Source organism: Vanacampus margaritifer, chromosome 16 (genome assembly GCF_051991255.1).
Source record: "Vanacampus margaritifer isolate UIUO_Vmar chromosome 16, RoL_Vmar_1.0, whole genome shotgun sequence".
NCBI classification, from domain to species: domain Eukaryota; kingdom Metazoa; phylum Chordata; class Actinopteri; order Syngnathiformes; family Syngnathidae; genus Vanacampus; species Vanacampus margaritifer.
In genome coordinates this window covers 2,456,520-2,473,236 of record NC_135447.1, presented here as the reverse complement: position 1 = coordinate 2,473,236, position 16,717 = coordinate 2,456,520, and the positions used below count along the sequence as shown (strand labels likewise).

Sequence of the window (16,717 nt, the reverse complement as noted above, 5' to 3'; positions counted from 1 at the left end):
AGACTTGGTACCACTTCATATTACTGGTGTCGAGCCGAAACCTCCGATGTCACAATTTGGTAAAATTTTTTCACAAAGCTATCGGTTCACACGTAATGCTAATATTTGAAGAAACGTGTCATTTTGGAGCTCTCCTGAAAAGTGTTGATGAAGATTTTTTTTTGGGGGGGGGGGGGGGGGCTAAAACAGTCATTTACATTGGAACAATTTATGGCAACAGTGTTAGCACAATACTTATATCTTTACATTGTGTGCATAATAAATTATGCAAACTCATTTCATGGTCGTGAAATGTGGGAAAGACAATTTTCACAACAGGAAAACTTTAACTATTTAGTAATATAATAAACTTAGAGTTGACTTGTTTTGAGTTCAAATCACTTGATTTAGTATTTTTGTTCAATGTACAAGGTTCCGCCCAACTCATATTTAAAATGGGAAATCCCATTTCACAAGTTTCAATTCTTTATGGCTCTGTCAAATGTAATACAAATCTGAAGTACTTTATCATTTTTCGAGTGCGAATGGAATATAACATTCTGTTGACAAAATGTTCTCTGTGAATGTTGGTGTTACATTTAAAGCAACATTTTTTTGGGGGCGCGACGCACATTTCAAGACGGTGACAGAAGCCGGCTTTCATAGAAGAAGCGTACACAGTCAGATCAGGCAGGCAGATGCCGTGCAGTTGGGAAATCAGCCTCGCGGAGAGGGCCGGGTCCCAAATAGAATTAGCATCAGAACAGAAGGCCTGGCAAAGGTGTACATGTGTTTGCAATTGACTGATCAAACTGAAACCTAAAAAAACATGATTTGAAGCTCTGAAATATACATGAGAATGAATTATTGATGCGGCACTACAGCTTCAATCAAGGAAATGAGATGAGCAAAGCTCGAATCATTACAGCCGTGGCTCACATCAAAGCCTGCGGATGTGCGGGTGGGTGGGTGCCCGGGTGTGCCCCCCCCCCCCCCCCCGCCCGCCTCCATCCCACCCCGCAACTTCACACTTTGCAATTGACCTGGAGATTTGTGCAAAAGTAAATGATATGCTGGGATTGTGTGACAATTGAGGTGAAAGGATGTTTTGTGTCTGCGTGGAGGTGACTTGTTGCGTAACACGATATCAAGGCCTTTGGTGGCGCGTATTGTGCTTGTTCTTTTGTGTCTAATATCAGGTGTCCGCACCCAATTTCAATAGAGTGCCATATGGATGCATGTGGCTTTACATGTCTGCTTTTTGTAATCTTGTCATTGACATTTTTTGGAAAATTAAGATTCCAATCAAATACTAAGATAATTATCTCTAGACCTGTCGTGGATAAGAAAAAAAGAAGCAAGTCATAAGCTGTATCACGTCATACTTTCTTGATCCCAATTACTACTTTCCTATGAGACAAAAATCTGTGGATTAGCCACCACGTATTTATTTCATTGTTATAAAATAATGTGTTTATTTCATTTTTATATTTTAAATACTTTATAATAACATTTTTTTTTTTTTTTTTTTTGGTACCATGGCAATATTTAAAATATAATGTTTTTATACATTCTTGGGAGCAAATGAGTTAAATGTATGCTAGCTGAACCGGGCAGCTCCTTTTTACTATTTTAATTTGTATTGTTTTTATCGCAGCATTTTTTTCTTTGGGCAGTCTTACTGCATTTTAAATGTGCCATATAAATAAAGCTTGACCTTGACCTTTGTTTTGCAACAACGATCGATACATAATGTGTGGTCTAACCAGCGGCAAAATCTCTCTCTTTCTCGCTCTCTCTCTCTTTTTTAAATGCATTTCCTCCTAGGCTGCTACGTTAGCATTTTGTGGAAAGCGTCATTTCAAGTTTCAACTCCTTCACACTAAGTGCAGTGTGAAAAGGCCTTAAATCTAACTAAACCATACTGAAAGGGAACATCCTGGCATAAAGAAGGCCCTCCCCGTCACCCGTCATTATCTTCATCTGATGGGAATAAGCAGATGAATGGATTTTATTGGACGCGACTTAATGGAACTGAAAACTGTCTCCGTTTGATCCCATCTTTCAAAACTCGCCAACGATTCTATGCTTCATAGCTGATCCAATCATTTTATTAAGCACGCGCATGTTTTCCGATGAGGACGCACTCCTCGCTGCAGATACGAGAGCGGCGCAAAAACATAAAGGAGGGTGTTGTAATATCCACAAGTTCAAGCACACAAGTATGGAAGTATGGAAGGCGTGTGTGAATTTTCACACCTGAGCATCAAGAACGGCATCAAAAGGGAAGCTTGAGTTCAATTATAATGAGCTCGTGCGAAAGCAGCTTTTGTGGGACTCAGGTTGCGCCACTAAATGAGAACTTTTTCTTTCTGACAGTTTTCTCTCTTTCCTCCTCTTCTCTGTCATCTGCTGCAGCCCCCCCCCTAAACTGCCCCCCCAGCCCCGCCCCCGCCCCCCTTGGAAGTCTGCGCGAGGAATCACATTAAATATAAACAGAGATAAATGATGGGCAGAGAAATCAAATTGTTTAAACAGCATATTGAATTTTAGCGGGCTGTATTGAATTAATAGGATACGATTTCCTTGTTAAAAATTCATGGCGGGATGGCGAGGATGTTGGCGGTAATTCCCTGAAAAGAAACGAGTGAAGGCGCAGCGGGACCGCTTGGACTCGTCGCAGAGATGAAACCATCGCTGACCTTCTTTAACTCCAACAAGTGTTTTTAAAGGATATAATGCATGGCGTGTGCGCGGCCCAGGGGGGGGGGCGTCAAATCCAATCCAGTCATTCAGAGCAGCTAAATCTGCTAAAGTGCTGCTCTCAAGTGGGCAAATACAAAAAAAAAAAAAAAAAAAACCTTGCTTGTAAACGGACGCAAATTTGACATACAGGAGACGCGTGGCCTCCCTCCAGGAAGGGCTTGCAGACGGCACTTGCGATTTATCAGACTGCCAGCCGTCTGAAATCAGATTTCCCCTGAAGACACCATGAAATTATAGATATTTTCTCTCCCAGTCCACCTCGCTAGCAAAGCCCACAGGATAAATATCACAAGTCCAAAGCCTTTCAAGCTGCTCTAAGCTGGCACGCTGATGACATTTTGACCGGGCCTGTGTTTCTCCCCGAAGCCCGCCTCCAAGTCAGTCACACACAGACTCCAGAATTTCCCGCTCCCTCCTCCTCCCTCCTCCTCCTCCTCCTCCTCCTCCTCCTCCTCCTCCATGTCCTCCTGGTGGCTGGTGGCTGACTTAGCGGCGCAGTGATCCATGGGAGCAGCCGCCTGTTTATCCGGGCTAAGTGCTCTTTGCTGTGCAACTCCACTTTTCTCTGTTGGCGCTGACCTGCTTGATTGATAAATGTCACGAGAGCCGGCTTGTGGCCTTTAGGGTAATCGAAATACTTTAGGGAGTACGGGACAAAAGGCCAAGCTGGAAAAATGGCACGTTTGGGGGAAAGTTGTGGCATGTTACTGCTTAATGCGGGTATGCTAAATCCTTGTGTCCCTATTGGCTTCCGCGAGTGTTCAAAAAAAATAAAAATTCAGATTTAGACCGCAACTCCTCCAATTCACTTTGTATTGAAGACGAACAACAATAACCGAATAAAGAGGAAAGCATATTGGCAATTTGGCATCCATTTTGAGGTTACGACACAGAGCTCGCAAGCTAGCAAGCTAGCTGGCACCACTTCGCCTCGTGACGACGGTCACCAAATTTCCATAAGGATAAAAACATAAATAAAAATACAAATATTTCTAAATGTGTTGATATCTCTTTTAGACGAACAGTGAGTGAATTTTAGAGGTAGTTTGCTAACATTGGTTGCTAGCTTGCACTCACGGTGACTCAACTCACAAAAACTGTTTAAGATTGTAGCTTTATGCACTTATTTTAAACCCTTACAGTGTTTTGGTGCGTACATTTCTTGTAAACCAGAGAATGACAACAGGAAATCATATTTCATGTGAAAACAAACAAACCAAAAGTTAACGTTAACCTTTAGCGCTGGCACGACTGACTTTGCTAAAAGACACCCAAAAACAAGCCAGTCAAAAAGAAAACATTCATCACCAAAAGGTCAGTAAGTGCCGCCGATGCTTTCACACTTATTTTGCTGCCATTTCCTTTTCGTACAATGTGTCATCCGAGCAGGCAGACGGCAGGAAGTTCACCTGAAAAACCTCTAACGGATTCCTGATAGCATTTATGTCACACTCAAAGCAAGCGGGCGATTGCACGAGATTCAAAGGGCTGTAAAGGCACCGATGTCCTTTTTGGAGAGACAGTTACTCATGACAACTGCAGCCTACGTGAGCCATTTTATAAGACACTTTGAGCTTTGTGTTGTTCCCATCCTGGTGAGTGAAATGCTGCTTTATCCGATTGCTCGGCTGCACATTCGAAAAGCACCAGGCACATTTTCGTATCCTGAAGTCACCCGCGTCTTTATGAGATGTTCAGCGGCCAAGGTCAAGTGACAAAGGAACAGATTTAAGGCACTACCTCTGTGGGTTTTTTTTTTTTTTTTCAATGTTGCGCAACAAGAAAAGATTATATTTTAAATGGCATTCTATATTAAGGCAGAATTTTATACAAAATGATGTGACAAACTGACAAACTAGAAGCTTTTGGGAAGTAAACACTTGTTGATTTGTCGACTTCGCAATGACATCAACTAATCGCTAATCGCTCACGTGTTTTTTGTCTTGCTGTGACTTTAAATGAAGTACTAACGTCCAATCAGATTGCTCAGATGGCTCTGAATATCGACCAATGGTCTAACTAACCTCCTCATAAATGACATTTTAAAGGAAAAAATATCTGCCTCAAATAAAAAACAAATATCAAAATTTATAGAAACATGGTCTATATAGATTTTTTTACCTAATTCTGGTTACTTAATTCTGCCTGTTAGCGAGAGCCACCACATCGTGATAACTTACATTGATGTTTCTGCATTTGGCAATTTATTATTATATTATATTATTAGTATGGGATTTTTTTTTAATAGGTTTTAGGTGAACTAATGAATACACACACACACGCACATACACGTACTCACCCACATAAAAAAAAATATATATATATATATATATATATATATATATATATATATATATATATATATATATATATAAATTAATAAAAAATAAAAAAAGGAGAGCAATGATGACATGTCAAATCGAATGAACAATACTGAGCTCTCCATAGGAAAAAAAAAGAGGAAAAAAAATATATAAAGAAAAAAAAAAAAGATTGCTCAGATGGCAAATGGAGATCGCTATTTGCTGGATTTCATTTGAAATTGGGGTTATTTAAGTATTTTATTTTCATTTCACCTAATAATAGCAGCATTTGATCATCACGTTTAAACATCCTGAATGAAATATGCCATTTTTTTTTTCTTTCAGCTGTTATCGTAGCTCACTTTGGAGACTCAAAGATTTTAATTTGCTTAAACATATACTAACACAGAGTGAAATCTCACTGATTATTTTGTTAACAAATGGCATTAGGTGGAAATAAAGCCTTAATGTACCTTCTGCCATCTAGTGTCACTATATGTCACTGCCATAGATAGCTGAACAAAAGTACGCTCTAAAAACAGTTGGGTCAAAACTATGCATAGAAAAATTGAACGATCCACTAATAAAGGATCTGACCAAGAGTTGTTTCACACTAAAAGACCCATTACTTGACTCAAAGTTGGGTCAAATTGACCCAAGAAGAGGATTGGTCCATTTTTGACCCATAGTTGACCCAACTGTTTTTAGCGTGTACATAATTTTTTAGTAAATAAATCGTGTTTTGTGATGAAATGTAATGCAAAAAAGTAAAAAAAGTGTAATTTCCCAAGGCGCACCTAATGATCTTACAAAGGCTGCGAATCCCTGCACAAAGCATCCAATTATGAGCTTCCAATCAGATTTCTCTTATATAATCACTGTTTTGTTCCCAGTGGGCATATTAAAATGGTCTCCGGGGATTGCTGTTATATCTTCGCTGGCCGATAAAAAAAAATAAAAAAATAAAAAAAAAGGTTAAAAAAATTTTTTTTTTTCAGTTTTAGAGGCAATACTGTGTTCCAACATGCTTCATAAGAACGCACCATATGCATAATTATTATTAGACAAACTTGGCACATTTTGAAGCAGACATACTGGGAAAAAAATAAAACACTTCAGAAAGCTCACAATGTCCTCAGAACAATCACACAACACGTTGCATTGAAACCAGCAAATTAGCCGTAGAAATGACGTTCACTTTTAATCATCTGCTCTTTTTTTTCCAAGGTTTGCCACTGAATCAATAAAAGTGATTGGCTTACCTCGTCATTGTCGCTCATTTCTCATGTTGTCCGACGTCGTTTGAAGGACAGAGCTGGAAGGGAAACGAGATGCGCTTTATAAATATGGCATGTTTTGCATTCGTTGGTTGGCTGCATTAATGATGCTAATAGTTAGCTACGTTAAAAAAGTCCAAAATAATCATGGAGATAACAATGACGATATGTTATTCATTCCAACATCGTCCGAAATGTCAAAAGCAGCTGTAGCGTTGTTGGCAGATGTCATGACGACATGAGTTCCATTTCGGCATTTCAAATGAAACATTTTTGCCTCCTAATAAATGATACATGCCTCGTACAAAACACTGGCTCAGAGAACTCTCAGTACCTGACGCTCCTTGAAGGCAACACGTGCTCTAAAGCCAAACAAAAGAAACTCCAAACCAAAGGTTCTGTACAAAATAAAAATTGCAATATGGACTTCATTTGACGCGTTCGATCAATAACTCGAAAGGATCTGAAGCAGCAACTGAATTTGATTGAAATGATTGTACATCAAAACAAGTATCAAAGTTCCACACAAAGATGTGCTTGGTAGATCAATTGTGATATTCAGAGATTTATATCAATCTAACAACTAAGAAGTGAAATCATTGCGGATGGACGAGCAGAAAAGCTGGCAGCGGTTCCCCACTGCTTTCTCAGTATTTCAAATTTGGGAAACCTACATAATGTGAGAAAAGTTACCTTGGCAACGACAACAATAAGAGTAGCTAGAGCAATTTAGCTTCTTGCTTGGAGGCTGCTTTGACCACCGGATTTTGCAAATAGTCCTCCAAAAATCAGCCATTTTCAGTCACAAGTCTTTGTTACGATGCAATCAAATGTCGTTGTTTAGTTTAGTCCTAACCCAATAAGATCGATTTGAGTGGGAAATTGGTTGGTGCGGCTCCGAGCGGCAAATTAACTCTTTCACCGCCAGCCATCTTTAATGCAAATTTTTTCAATGGCACTTTTCAAATTTGAAATGTTCTGTCACAAGATAAGCAACAAACCAAGATTGAGCAAACTCGCTTCTTTTACCAAATGCATCGACCTTTTTAGGTTCTTTTATAAATATACAATAAGAAGCACACATGAGCAACGCTGACACACCACATGACTCCAGTTTGGCTTCTTTTTCTTTTTTTACATGCAAATTCTTCAAAAGAAAATGGTGTGAAAATAAATGTTTGGTATTAAAAAAAAAAAAAATGCTCGGACCAAGCAACTAAAAAAAAAAAAAATGAAGAAAGCACCACACTTTGGCCTTCCAGCACCTCTTGACATTCAAATGCAATTCCTGAGGGGATTCAAAATGCTAGTTTCAATTTCCCTCTCAACAAAATCACCCTGCAGATTGATTTTGCGTGTGCAAGTTCCAGTCGTGGTCCTGCTCAAAGGAAGGATGTCACGCGGGGGGGCAAAATGTGTCGTCCGATCTCATATCTCATATTATTGCGTATGTTTTGGGAAGCAGCCAGTTGTCGCTCCGTAACTGGCGCCGCAGCTCTCCGAGTCTCCCGTTTGCTTATTTGGCCGTCTTTTCTCCCTCGCAGCTGAGCCCGCGGGGGCGCTGACCTCATCTAAACCCAAACTCTGTGACCACTGTGCGCTTCCTGTGTGTCGGGGAGGAGATGAGAGCGCCAGACACCTCTCTTATTAAACCTCTGTTTGGCTATAAAAGCTGGGGGGGCTACAAGGCAGAGACGAGTGGGCATGACCAAACCCACTCCCTTTTGTCATATCTAACATTACACCCTCTAATTGGCTCCCGTAGGTCTCTCTCGTCTGCTGACAAAAAAAACAAAAAAAAAAAAAAACAAGTCAGTCAGCACACAAATATCTCACATGCAAACCAACGGACTGCGATAATTGTATTCAAATACGGTTCGGTCTTAAACAATAATTGTAAAAACGGACATTCCTGTGTAGAAAAGGAGATTTATACGCTTGTCCTCATGGGAAATGTGGTCTTGCCTCAGACATAACATTACCGCTTTTTTCGCCATAATCAACATCAACTGAAAGTTCCTTAGTGGTGCTTTAATATAAAGTCATCCCAAGACATCACTTCTACGCATGTGAGCCGTGAGAAAGAAGAAATGACATTTCAGGGACACCAATTTGCGCCGTTTTCTTCATTCACGGCCGCCGTCTCCGCTCCATCAATGTGTCACGGAGCCCGAGAACGGCGGAATCATTTCGGAATCATTTCCAAATGATTCCCCTTCCTGGCTGTTGACTGAATCCGCCAGGTTTCGTACGGCCAGCCCGGCCCGCTAAATCATCCTCCCGCCGACGGCGCCCGCCATCAGCCGCATCTCGATGGCACCTTCGCAGACTATGGAGTCATTCGCTTTCTCATATAACAATGTTTAATTACGCAGCCTTCCGAGCAGCGTCGACACAGGTGGCGATTTATGTGTGTTTGTCTGCAGACATGAGGACTTTATAACTGCTCGCCGTCAGATCCGTCATCCCAAATAGACGGAAGTGACTTTAATTCCTCCCTCTGTTGGAATGTAATTACAGAGGTTTACGAGATGGAGAAGACTTCTGACAGAAATGAATATGCAAACGACACCGCCTCGACACTTTTTCCACACACTTGTGAATTTTAACCCCTGTTGTTGCTATGATAGTGCACTTTTTCCCCCCGCTGCTAAAATGACGTGTTCATTAAAAGCATTTTTTTTCCTTGATCCTTGCTCCAAAAATCCAATATAAAAAACGGAAATTTTTTACATTATCTACAAGTTAAAAATATGATAAAGAAAAAAATTCCAACACTTCGGGGTACGCTCCAACCGCCTGTTTTAGCTAAAGATATTAACAAGCTTTCTCCGACAACAACAAAAAAACTTTCAAAAATATATAAGTTACTTTCATATACTGATAAAATGTCTTTACCCATCTCGAAATGGGAGGACTTGTCTATAGCACCGGAACCTGACTTTTGGATTCAAGTTTGTGAAAACGCATTTAAAATGACAAAACACACAAATTTACAACTTATCCAATATAAAATTATTCACAGAACATACATTACTCAATATATGATGAAGAAAATGGGACTCTCAGACTCCGCCATTTGTCTCCAATGCTTACAAAACACTACAGACACTTATGTTCATGCTTTATGGTTATGTACTCCGGTTATGTATTTCTGGACTAAAGTCTTAGAAAAACTTTCCGCTATTTTGGACTGTAGGATACCTTTATCTCCAAACTTGTGTTTGCTAGGTGACCTAACAACAACTGACTTACCACATAAACAATTTCAATCTACACTTGTAGCCCTTACTATCGCAAAAAAAACAATTCTTGTTAACTGGAAAAATAAACAAACTCTGAATATCGACCAATGGTCTAACCTCCTCAGAAATCACATTTTAATGGAAAAAATATCTGCCTCAAATAAAAACCAAATATCAAAATTTATAGAAACATGGTCTATATAGAATTTTTTTACATAATTCTGGTTACTTAATTCTGCCTGTTAGCGAGAGCCACTACATCGTGATAACTTACGTTGATGTTTTTGCATTTGGCAAGTTATTATTATATTATATTATTAGTATGGGATTTTTTTTTAATGGGCTTTAGGTGAACTGATGAATACACACACGCTCGCACGCACGCACGCACACACACACACGCACATACACATACTCACCCACATACAAAAAAAAAGTATATATATATATATATATATATATATATATATATATATATATATATATGTGTATATGTATATATATATGTATATTTATTTAAAAAAAAAAAAAGAAAAAAAAAACATTTATTAAATTTTTTGAAATTGATTTGTTGGGTTTTTAAAAACAACAAAAAAAAAGGAGAGCAATGATGATGTCAAATCGAATGAACAATACTGAGCTCTCCTGTAAAGAAAGAAAAAAAAAAAAGCATTTTTTTTTTCTTCAATAAAATGTAGGCAGCATCACCACTTTGGACAATTAAAACAGCCAATCTAAGCTAGAAAAGCTCTCGTGGCTTAAATGATAGGAATTCTCCTTAATGGCCATTAAACCCTTACGGAGGTTTATACACACGCTCTTGCAGCCATTTTCTTTGGCTCAGCTAATTGGTGTAAATGTTGGAGCCGCTTAGTTGAGAGGCAGCTGTTTATATCCGAAAGGACACAAAGGGAGAAACCTGTCCAGTCTAATTGGTTCGACCGAACAATTTGGAGGGTGCGGAGTAGAAACTGATTGGGAGCTGAGTCAGATGGAAGGGGTTTTGTATTACCTCCGCCAAGGCGGTAATGTTTTTGGACGTGAGCGTTTCTGTGCTCGTTTGTTTTTTAGGGTTATCGCTTGAAACTTTGTGGAGAGTCGAGACGACAAAGAATCGATTGAATCTTGGGTGTGGATCTGAATAAAGAAGCAGGAGCGCGTCTTCTTTTGTTCGTTCACCAGCTGGCGACTCGTTTGCAATGAGAAGTAGCGACTTCAAGAAAATTATAAATCAACAATAAATTCCACATCGCTCATAGAAGTCCTTTCATTATGCTCCATCCCTATAGTGTGAAAAGTTTGCAGATTTTTTTTTTTTTAGGAATCAATAATTCTGATGAAAGCTCCCACACTTCACTTTGGTGTCTTACAGCACATTCGATCACATTTGGAACACTAAAGCGCAAAACTAAGAGTTGGTGGCAAAAATAATTACAGAATATATATATATGCAGAAAAATAAAACCTCAATGACAAGAATGTCAGGGAGAGGAGGTAGACAAAAAAAAAAAAAAAAAGCAGGGGCCCCAGGAAAGAGCCTTGGGGCACACCTGAAGTAACTGGGTGGAAGTCGAATGAAAAGGAACAGATTCCAAACTGCACTAGATGGAAAAGACATATAAAAAGCACGAGAAAGACAAATAACAGACAGACTCAGCCGCAACAAAAGGAACACGAGAAAAAAATGATATGCAAATACCGAAGCAAAACAAAAAAAACGCTTAGAAACCTAAGTTGATTGCAAGGAGGACCCGATGTCCGCAGGAGGCTCCGCCCATTCCTGACAGCTACTGGTTAAGAACCCAAGGCAGGATCACAGACTCATGACGGGTTTAAAAATAGTTCCTATTTCGGCGCTACTACAGAATTAAGAAAGAAACTTCGGAAAACTCTCGCCCCCAAACTGACGTTTCCACTTCTATAGGCAAGCAAACATTGTGCTGATGTCAGCATGTTGGGACTCCTGTTTATCTGCTTTAAAAAGGTATCGATCAATGTTTGGTTGCCTGCTAAATTATTAATTACTTGCCGTCCAAGTAAGGTCTCCGGCTCTCCCTTTCCAGCCTTCTTTGGCCATCGGGAATGCTTGATCAAGGGATGCAGGTTCCAAAACACGAAGACTTCCATAAATATGTAAAAAGGGCAAATCATCAAAAGGTCTTGAAAGGTGATTTAAAACAGTGCAATTGTCTCAAGATGGATTCCATCCCTAGCAATAGGATTCCACCACCACCTCCCCCCCCACCCCCCCCCCCGGCGTTATATTTAAGTAATGGAATCCAAGAGTGTGAGATGAGGTGTCCTTGGAGTCAGCGTCTCCTTTGCACCTCTTTTGAAATCTGTAATAAAAATCAGTTCAGCTTTTCTGCTGGAGTCAATCAACTCTCCCCTCGACAAGGCAACGGTGTGATCAAATTCTAAAGAAGATGCCCCCCCTCACCCCCCCATCCCCACCCCCACCCCGGAGATGTTTAGCATAAGTGCACAAAGGCTGAGAATAGAGTGGATGGAAGAAAATGTTTAGTATGTTCTAATAATAGAATATTGGATTGGGGACAAAGGCTGGTGTGTCTATAATGAAATTAGCAGCGTGACTTTGTCTGAAGCCGGTTGACAGTTATTAGTCTTCGGAGCCAAGTCCCCCCGCCCCCCCCCCCCCAGGCTTGCATGGCAGATAATCTGACAGTCGGCGCAGACGTTGCCAGTTTGATCCTCAACGGAGAGAAGTGCGACAAGTCTCTTCGGTTCGCTGTTCGAGACCGCGGTGAGCTCCACGTGAGGACAAACTCGGATGCCCGTTTCTTAGCAGCGGGACGGCAAATGAATTGGATCAGGTTCGGATAGCGCAAGCATGTACGCATGCGTGTGTGTGTAGTAAAATTCCCCAAAAAGATCTCATTCGATGTCTTTTCTAAGTCAACATGGGCTTGCTCAATGGGGAGCGCGACCCCCCCCATCAGGTCATCGGGGGAGGGACGGAGCGTGTCCATTCCTCCTGACAGCAGGACTTGGAGGCTGGGGAGCCATCTGTAAGAGATGACCCGTGCTCCCGACTTTCGCGCCATCACAGTGGGATGCTTTGCTCACATACAGTAAGTAGCAACCCAACAACTGAGTAAAAGCAACTCTGCGCTGTTGCCTGCTTGAAAATTCGCCAGTTAAAAGCAAATTAGTAGTGAAAGACAATATGGATTTTTCAAGGCCGTTACTGATTATTAGCAGCCAAGGAGGCCGATAACCGATATTTTAAACCGATATTTGTTTGCAGTAAAAGTGAAAATATTAGGGTAAAAAAAAAATAATAAAAAAGACTTTTTCTTTGCTTTGCACCATTTTTCAATTCAATTAAATACAATTTAATTTTAAAAATAAAAAGTGTCAGCATCATTTTTTTAATTCAAAAAGTAGGAATTTAAATAAATCCAAAAAATAAAGTTCCCTGTATCTCACTGAGAGATATTAAAATATTAGGGTAAAAAAAATAAAAAAAAACTTTTTCTTTTACTTTTAAACATGTAAAGAATTGACAACTTTGTTTAAAAATTATAAGAAAAATTAAAGGGGCCATCAGCATGTGTTAAGCCAAATTAAAAACTAAGCAAGTAAATAGTTCCCTACTGTTTTCTACTGTAAATAAAGCTTTGCAACATTTTTCAATTCAATTAAATTCAATTTAATTTTAAAAATAAAAAGTGTCAGCATCATTTTTTTAATTTAAGAAGTAGGAATTTAAATAAATCCCAAAAAATAAAGTTCCCTGTATCTCACTGAGAGATATTAAAATATTAGGGTAAAAAAAAAAAAAACTTTTTCTTTTACTTTTAAACATGTAAAGAATTGACAACTTTGTTTAAAAATTATAACAAAAATTAAAGGGGCCATCAGCATGTGTTAAGCCAAATTAAAAACTAAGCAAGTAAATAGTTCCCTACTGTTTTCTACTGTAAATAAAGCTTTGCAACATTTTTCAATTCAATTAAATTCAATCTAATTTTAAAAATAAAAAGTGCCAGCATCATTTTTTTAATTCAAGAAGTAGGAATTCAAATAAATCCAAAAAATAAAGTTCCCTGTATCTCACTGAGAGATATTAAAATATTAGGGTAAAAAAAAAAAAAAAAAAATTTTCTTTTACTTTTAAACATGTAAAGAATTGACAACTTTGTTTAAAAATTATAACAAAAATTGCAGGGGCCATCAGCATGTGTTAAGCCAAATTAAAAACTAAGTAAGTAAATAGTTCCCTACTGTTTTCTACTGTAAATAAAGCTTTGCAACATTTTTCAATTCAATTAAATTCAATTTAATTTTAAAAATAAAAAGTGTCAGCATCATTTTTTTAATTTAAGAAGTAGGAATTTAAATAAATCCCAAAAAATAAAGTTCCCTGTATCTCACTGAGAGATATTAACTCTTTCACTGCCAGACGTTTTCAGAAACGGGTTGTCCCCACTGCCAGCCGATTTAAGCATTTTGAGTGATCTTTCAAGGTCCACAGAAAATGTTGTGTTTGGACTATGGAAACACACATACTACCAAATGAAAGATTGGACTCTCAGCTTTCATCAGAAAAAAAAAGTTTGTTTCTACCTTATTCCGTTCTTCAGTAATCAACAATAGAAAATGGTTACTTTCACCGAAATGCTCTCTTTTGAAACAAAAAACGGAGAAAAAGAGCTTTTTGTGAAACGATGTTATTTCATGCACTCTAGTGAATTGTACACTTCTTTTTGTCCATGAATGATGCCACAAACACCTAAATAGTGCTTTACTTCTGTAAAACGCTTTCACCAACAATGAAAAAGTGTTTTTTGATTGCAAAATACGTTTATTTCCATTCAACAGTGTAACAATTTGACAAAACAATTTCGCAAACTATTTCCAAATGTGTGCAACTGTGGTACTACTTACAATTATGTGGATGTTTCAAATACAGTTTTTCCTTTTGTAACGCTCCCCTGCGTGCAAGGAGACGCCGCTGGACTCGCACAACAGTTTACTTTCACTTTCACATTGGTCCGTTTTGCGTGCAAACGTTACACTTTCTTGACGGCCTTTTTTTCCGGGGAATAAAAAGCAAGTAGCAGACTGTACACACTTCCTCCGATGAATATGCATTGGACTCGGGGCACTCTCCGTCGTCCGATCGAACGTCCGCCTGTGCGTGCTCGGTTGCGCTCCGCGTTACGACACCGTAATAGCCGCCGCGTCAGCGGTTCCAATTTCGCCGTCAAGCTCGGATTCACCTTCATCATCATCGAGTATGATCACCGTCGTCATCAATGCACTATTTTAGCGTTGGTCGATGCCTTTCGTCTTGTAAGTGTAGAGCTGCTTGCAAACGCTCGCCATTGCCCGTTCCCTCCTCCATCTAGCTCCATCTAGCTCCATCTAACGTCTTCTACTGCCGCGTCAATGCTTTCCAACCATGGAGTCACCCTCATCTTCATCATCTATGATGATCATCGTCAACAATGTGCTTTTTCAGCGATGCTTTTGGTCTTTGAAAAAAACGTCTCGGGTGTGAGCTCCTCGCGACCGGCCGCCATTTTTCCTTTGTCTTCCATTCTCATCTCCTGCTCGACGCTCTAGCTCCGCCTCTACTGACGCCCACCCGATCTTGTCAAAAGAGAGTCATCGCTGCCCTCTAGGGGCCAAAAATAGTCCTTAGGCACAACAGACAGACTTGAAACTTTGACCAGACATGCGGGAGGGTTTCCTCTACCCGTTTCAAAAAAAAAAAAAAAAAATCATTGGATGACGTCTTTTGACGTCATTGGCAGTGAAGCGTAGGTTTTTACTTGACGTCTTTAAACGTCAGTGGCAGTGAAAGAGTTAAAATATTAGGGTAAAAAAAAAAAAAAAAAAACTTTTTCTTTTACTTTTAATCATGTAAAGAATTGACAACAATTTTTTTTAAAAATTATAACAAAAAATGCAGGGGCCATCAGCATGTGTTAAGCCAAATTAAAAACTAAGCAAGTAAATAGTTCCTACTGTTTTCTACTGTAAATAAAGCTTTGCAACATTTTTCAATTCAATTCAATTCAATTTAATTTTAAAAATAAAAAGTGTCAGCATCATTTTTTAATTCAAAAAGTAGGAATTTAAATAAATCCCAAAAAATAAAGTTACCTGTATCTCACTGAGCGACAAATAAATGCGAATGTAGCTAATGTGGGATTTTCGTCAGGGTTCGTAAAAAAGGTTTCAAAAGATTTTCACGAACAGCAAAAAAATTGAACATGTTCGAAATGTCAAAACATCTTCCAGATGCTGATCAAATTCGCTACTTTCGCAAACATTCACCGCTCAGTGAGACACCAGCTTTATCGGCTTTCAGATTTGTAAAAAGGCCAATGCCGATATCTGTCAAAATGCCAAATATCGGTCCTGATTATCGGCCGGTCTATCCCTATAAATTAGTTGTTTTTTTTGCTTAACTTCCTGCACAGCGGGAAAATGAACGGACAGAAAAATGAGATGGTCCTAACTACTCCCAACTCCAAATGTAATCTTAAATCCAAAGTCTTATAAAAACCTGAACCGACCTGAAAGAAAGTGAGGACTCTTGTCCGCCTGCAGTACCGCACGGCCTTTGGGGACACTTCCAATTATTCACCACAGAGCAACTTTAAGGACAAACTGTATCTCAGTCTTAACTTTCCACACGAAGCCCGCAGCCTACTTCTGCCTGCACCTTGGGTGCTCGGTGAAGCAGAGCGGAACGTTCAGTCTGGGTGGCAACTGACCCAGATGTGAACGAGCCGAGCTGAAAGATATTTTGCAACTTTTGACTTCCGTCTCCAACACCCTCGTCGTCCCGTCCCTCTCGCGGGGACTTTTTAACCTATCCATGAAGTCCAAGTGCTATTCAACCATCTATCAAATGAGGTCTTTCAACTGTATTTCATTTTTTTCCTCCCCTTTTGGAATATAAAAATAATGAAAGGCACTTCTTGAAATGAATGTCATGATTGGAAAATGTCAAAGAACGCCCCGTCTATGGAAAGTATCATCCGTAATTCTTACGCAACTCTTTAAATTGATCTGGATAGCAATCTCATAATGGTTCATCTATCATCTCTAATTTAGCTGACAACCCTGTTTATGTGTAAATATGTGTGTGTCCCCTCCCCATATCTCT

The 16,717-nt window shown here is 39.3% G+C and overlaps 1 protein-coding gene across 5 annotated transcripts in view; it reads right to left on the bottom strand.

Annotated features, from left to right (window-relative positions):
- LOC144036137 (uncharacterized) overlaps positions 1–16,717 on the bottom strand; it is a 134,475-nt gene that overhangs the window by 39,294 nt on the left and 78,464 nt on the right. For all 5 annotated transcript variants that reach the window (XR_013288592.1, XM_077546502.1, XM_077546504.1 and 2 more), the window contains one exon: positions 6,311–6,363. Coding sequence is in view for 4 of the 5 variants with exons in the window: in XM_077546502.1 (XP_077402628.1) it covers positions 6,311–6,318 (8 nt within the window). In the remaining variant the exon portion in view is untranslated. The remainder of the gene's footprint in view (positions 1–6,310; positions 6,364–16,717) is intronic.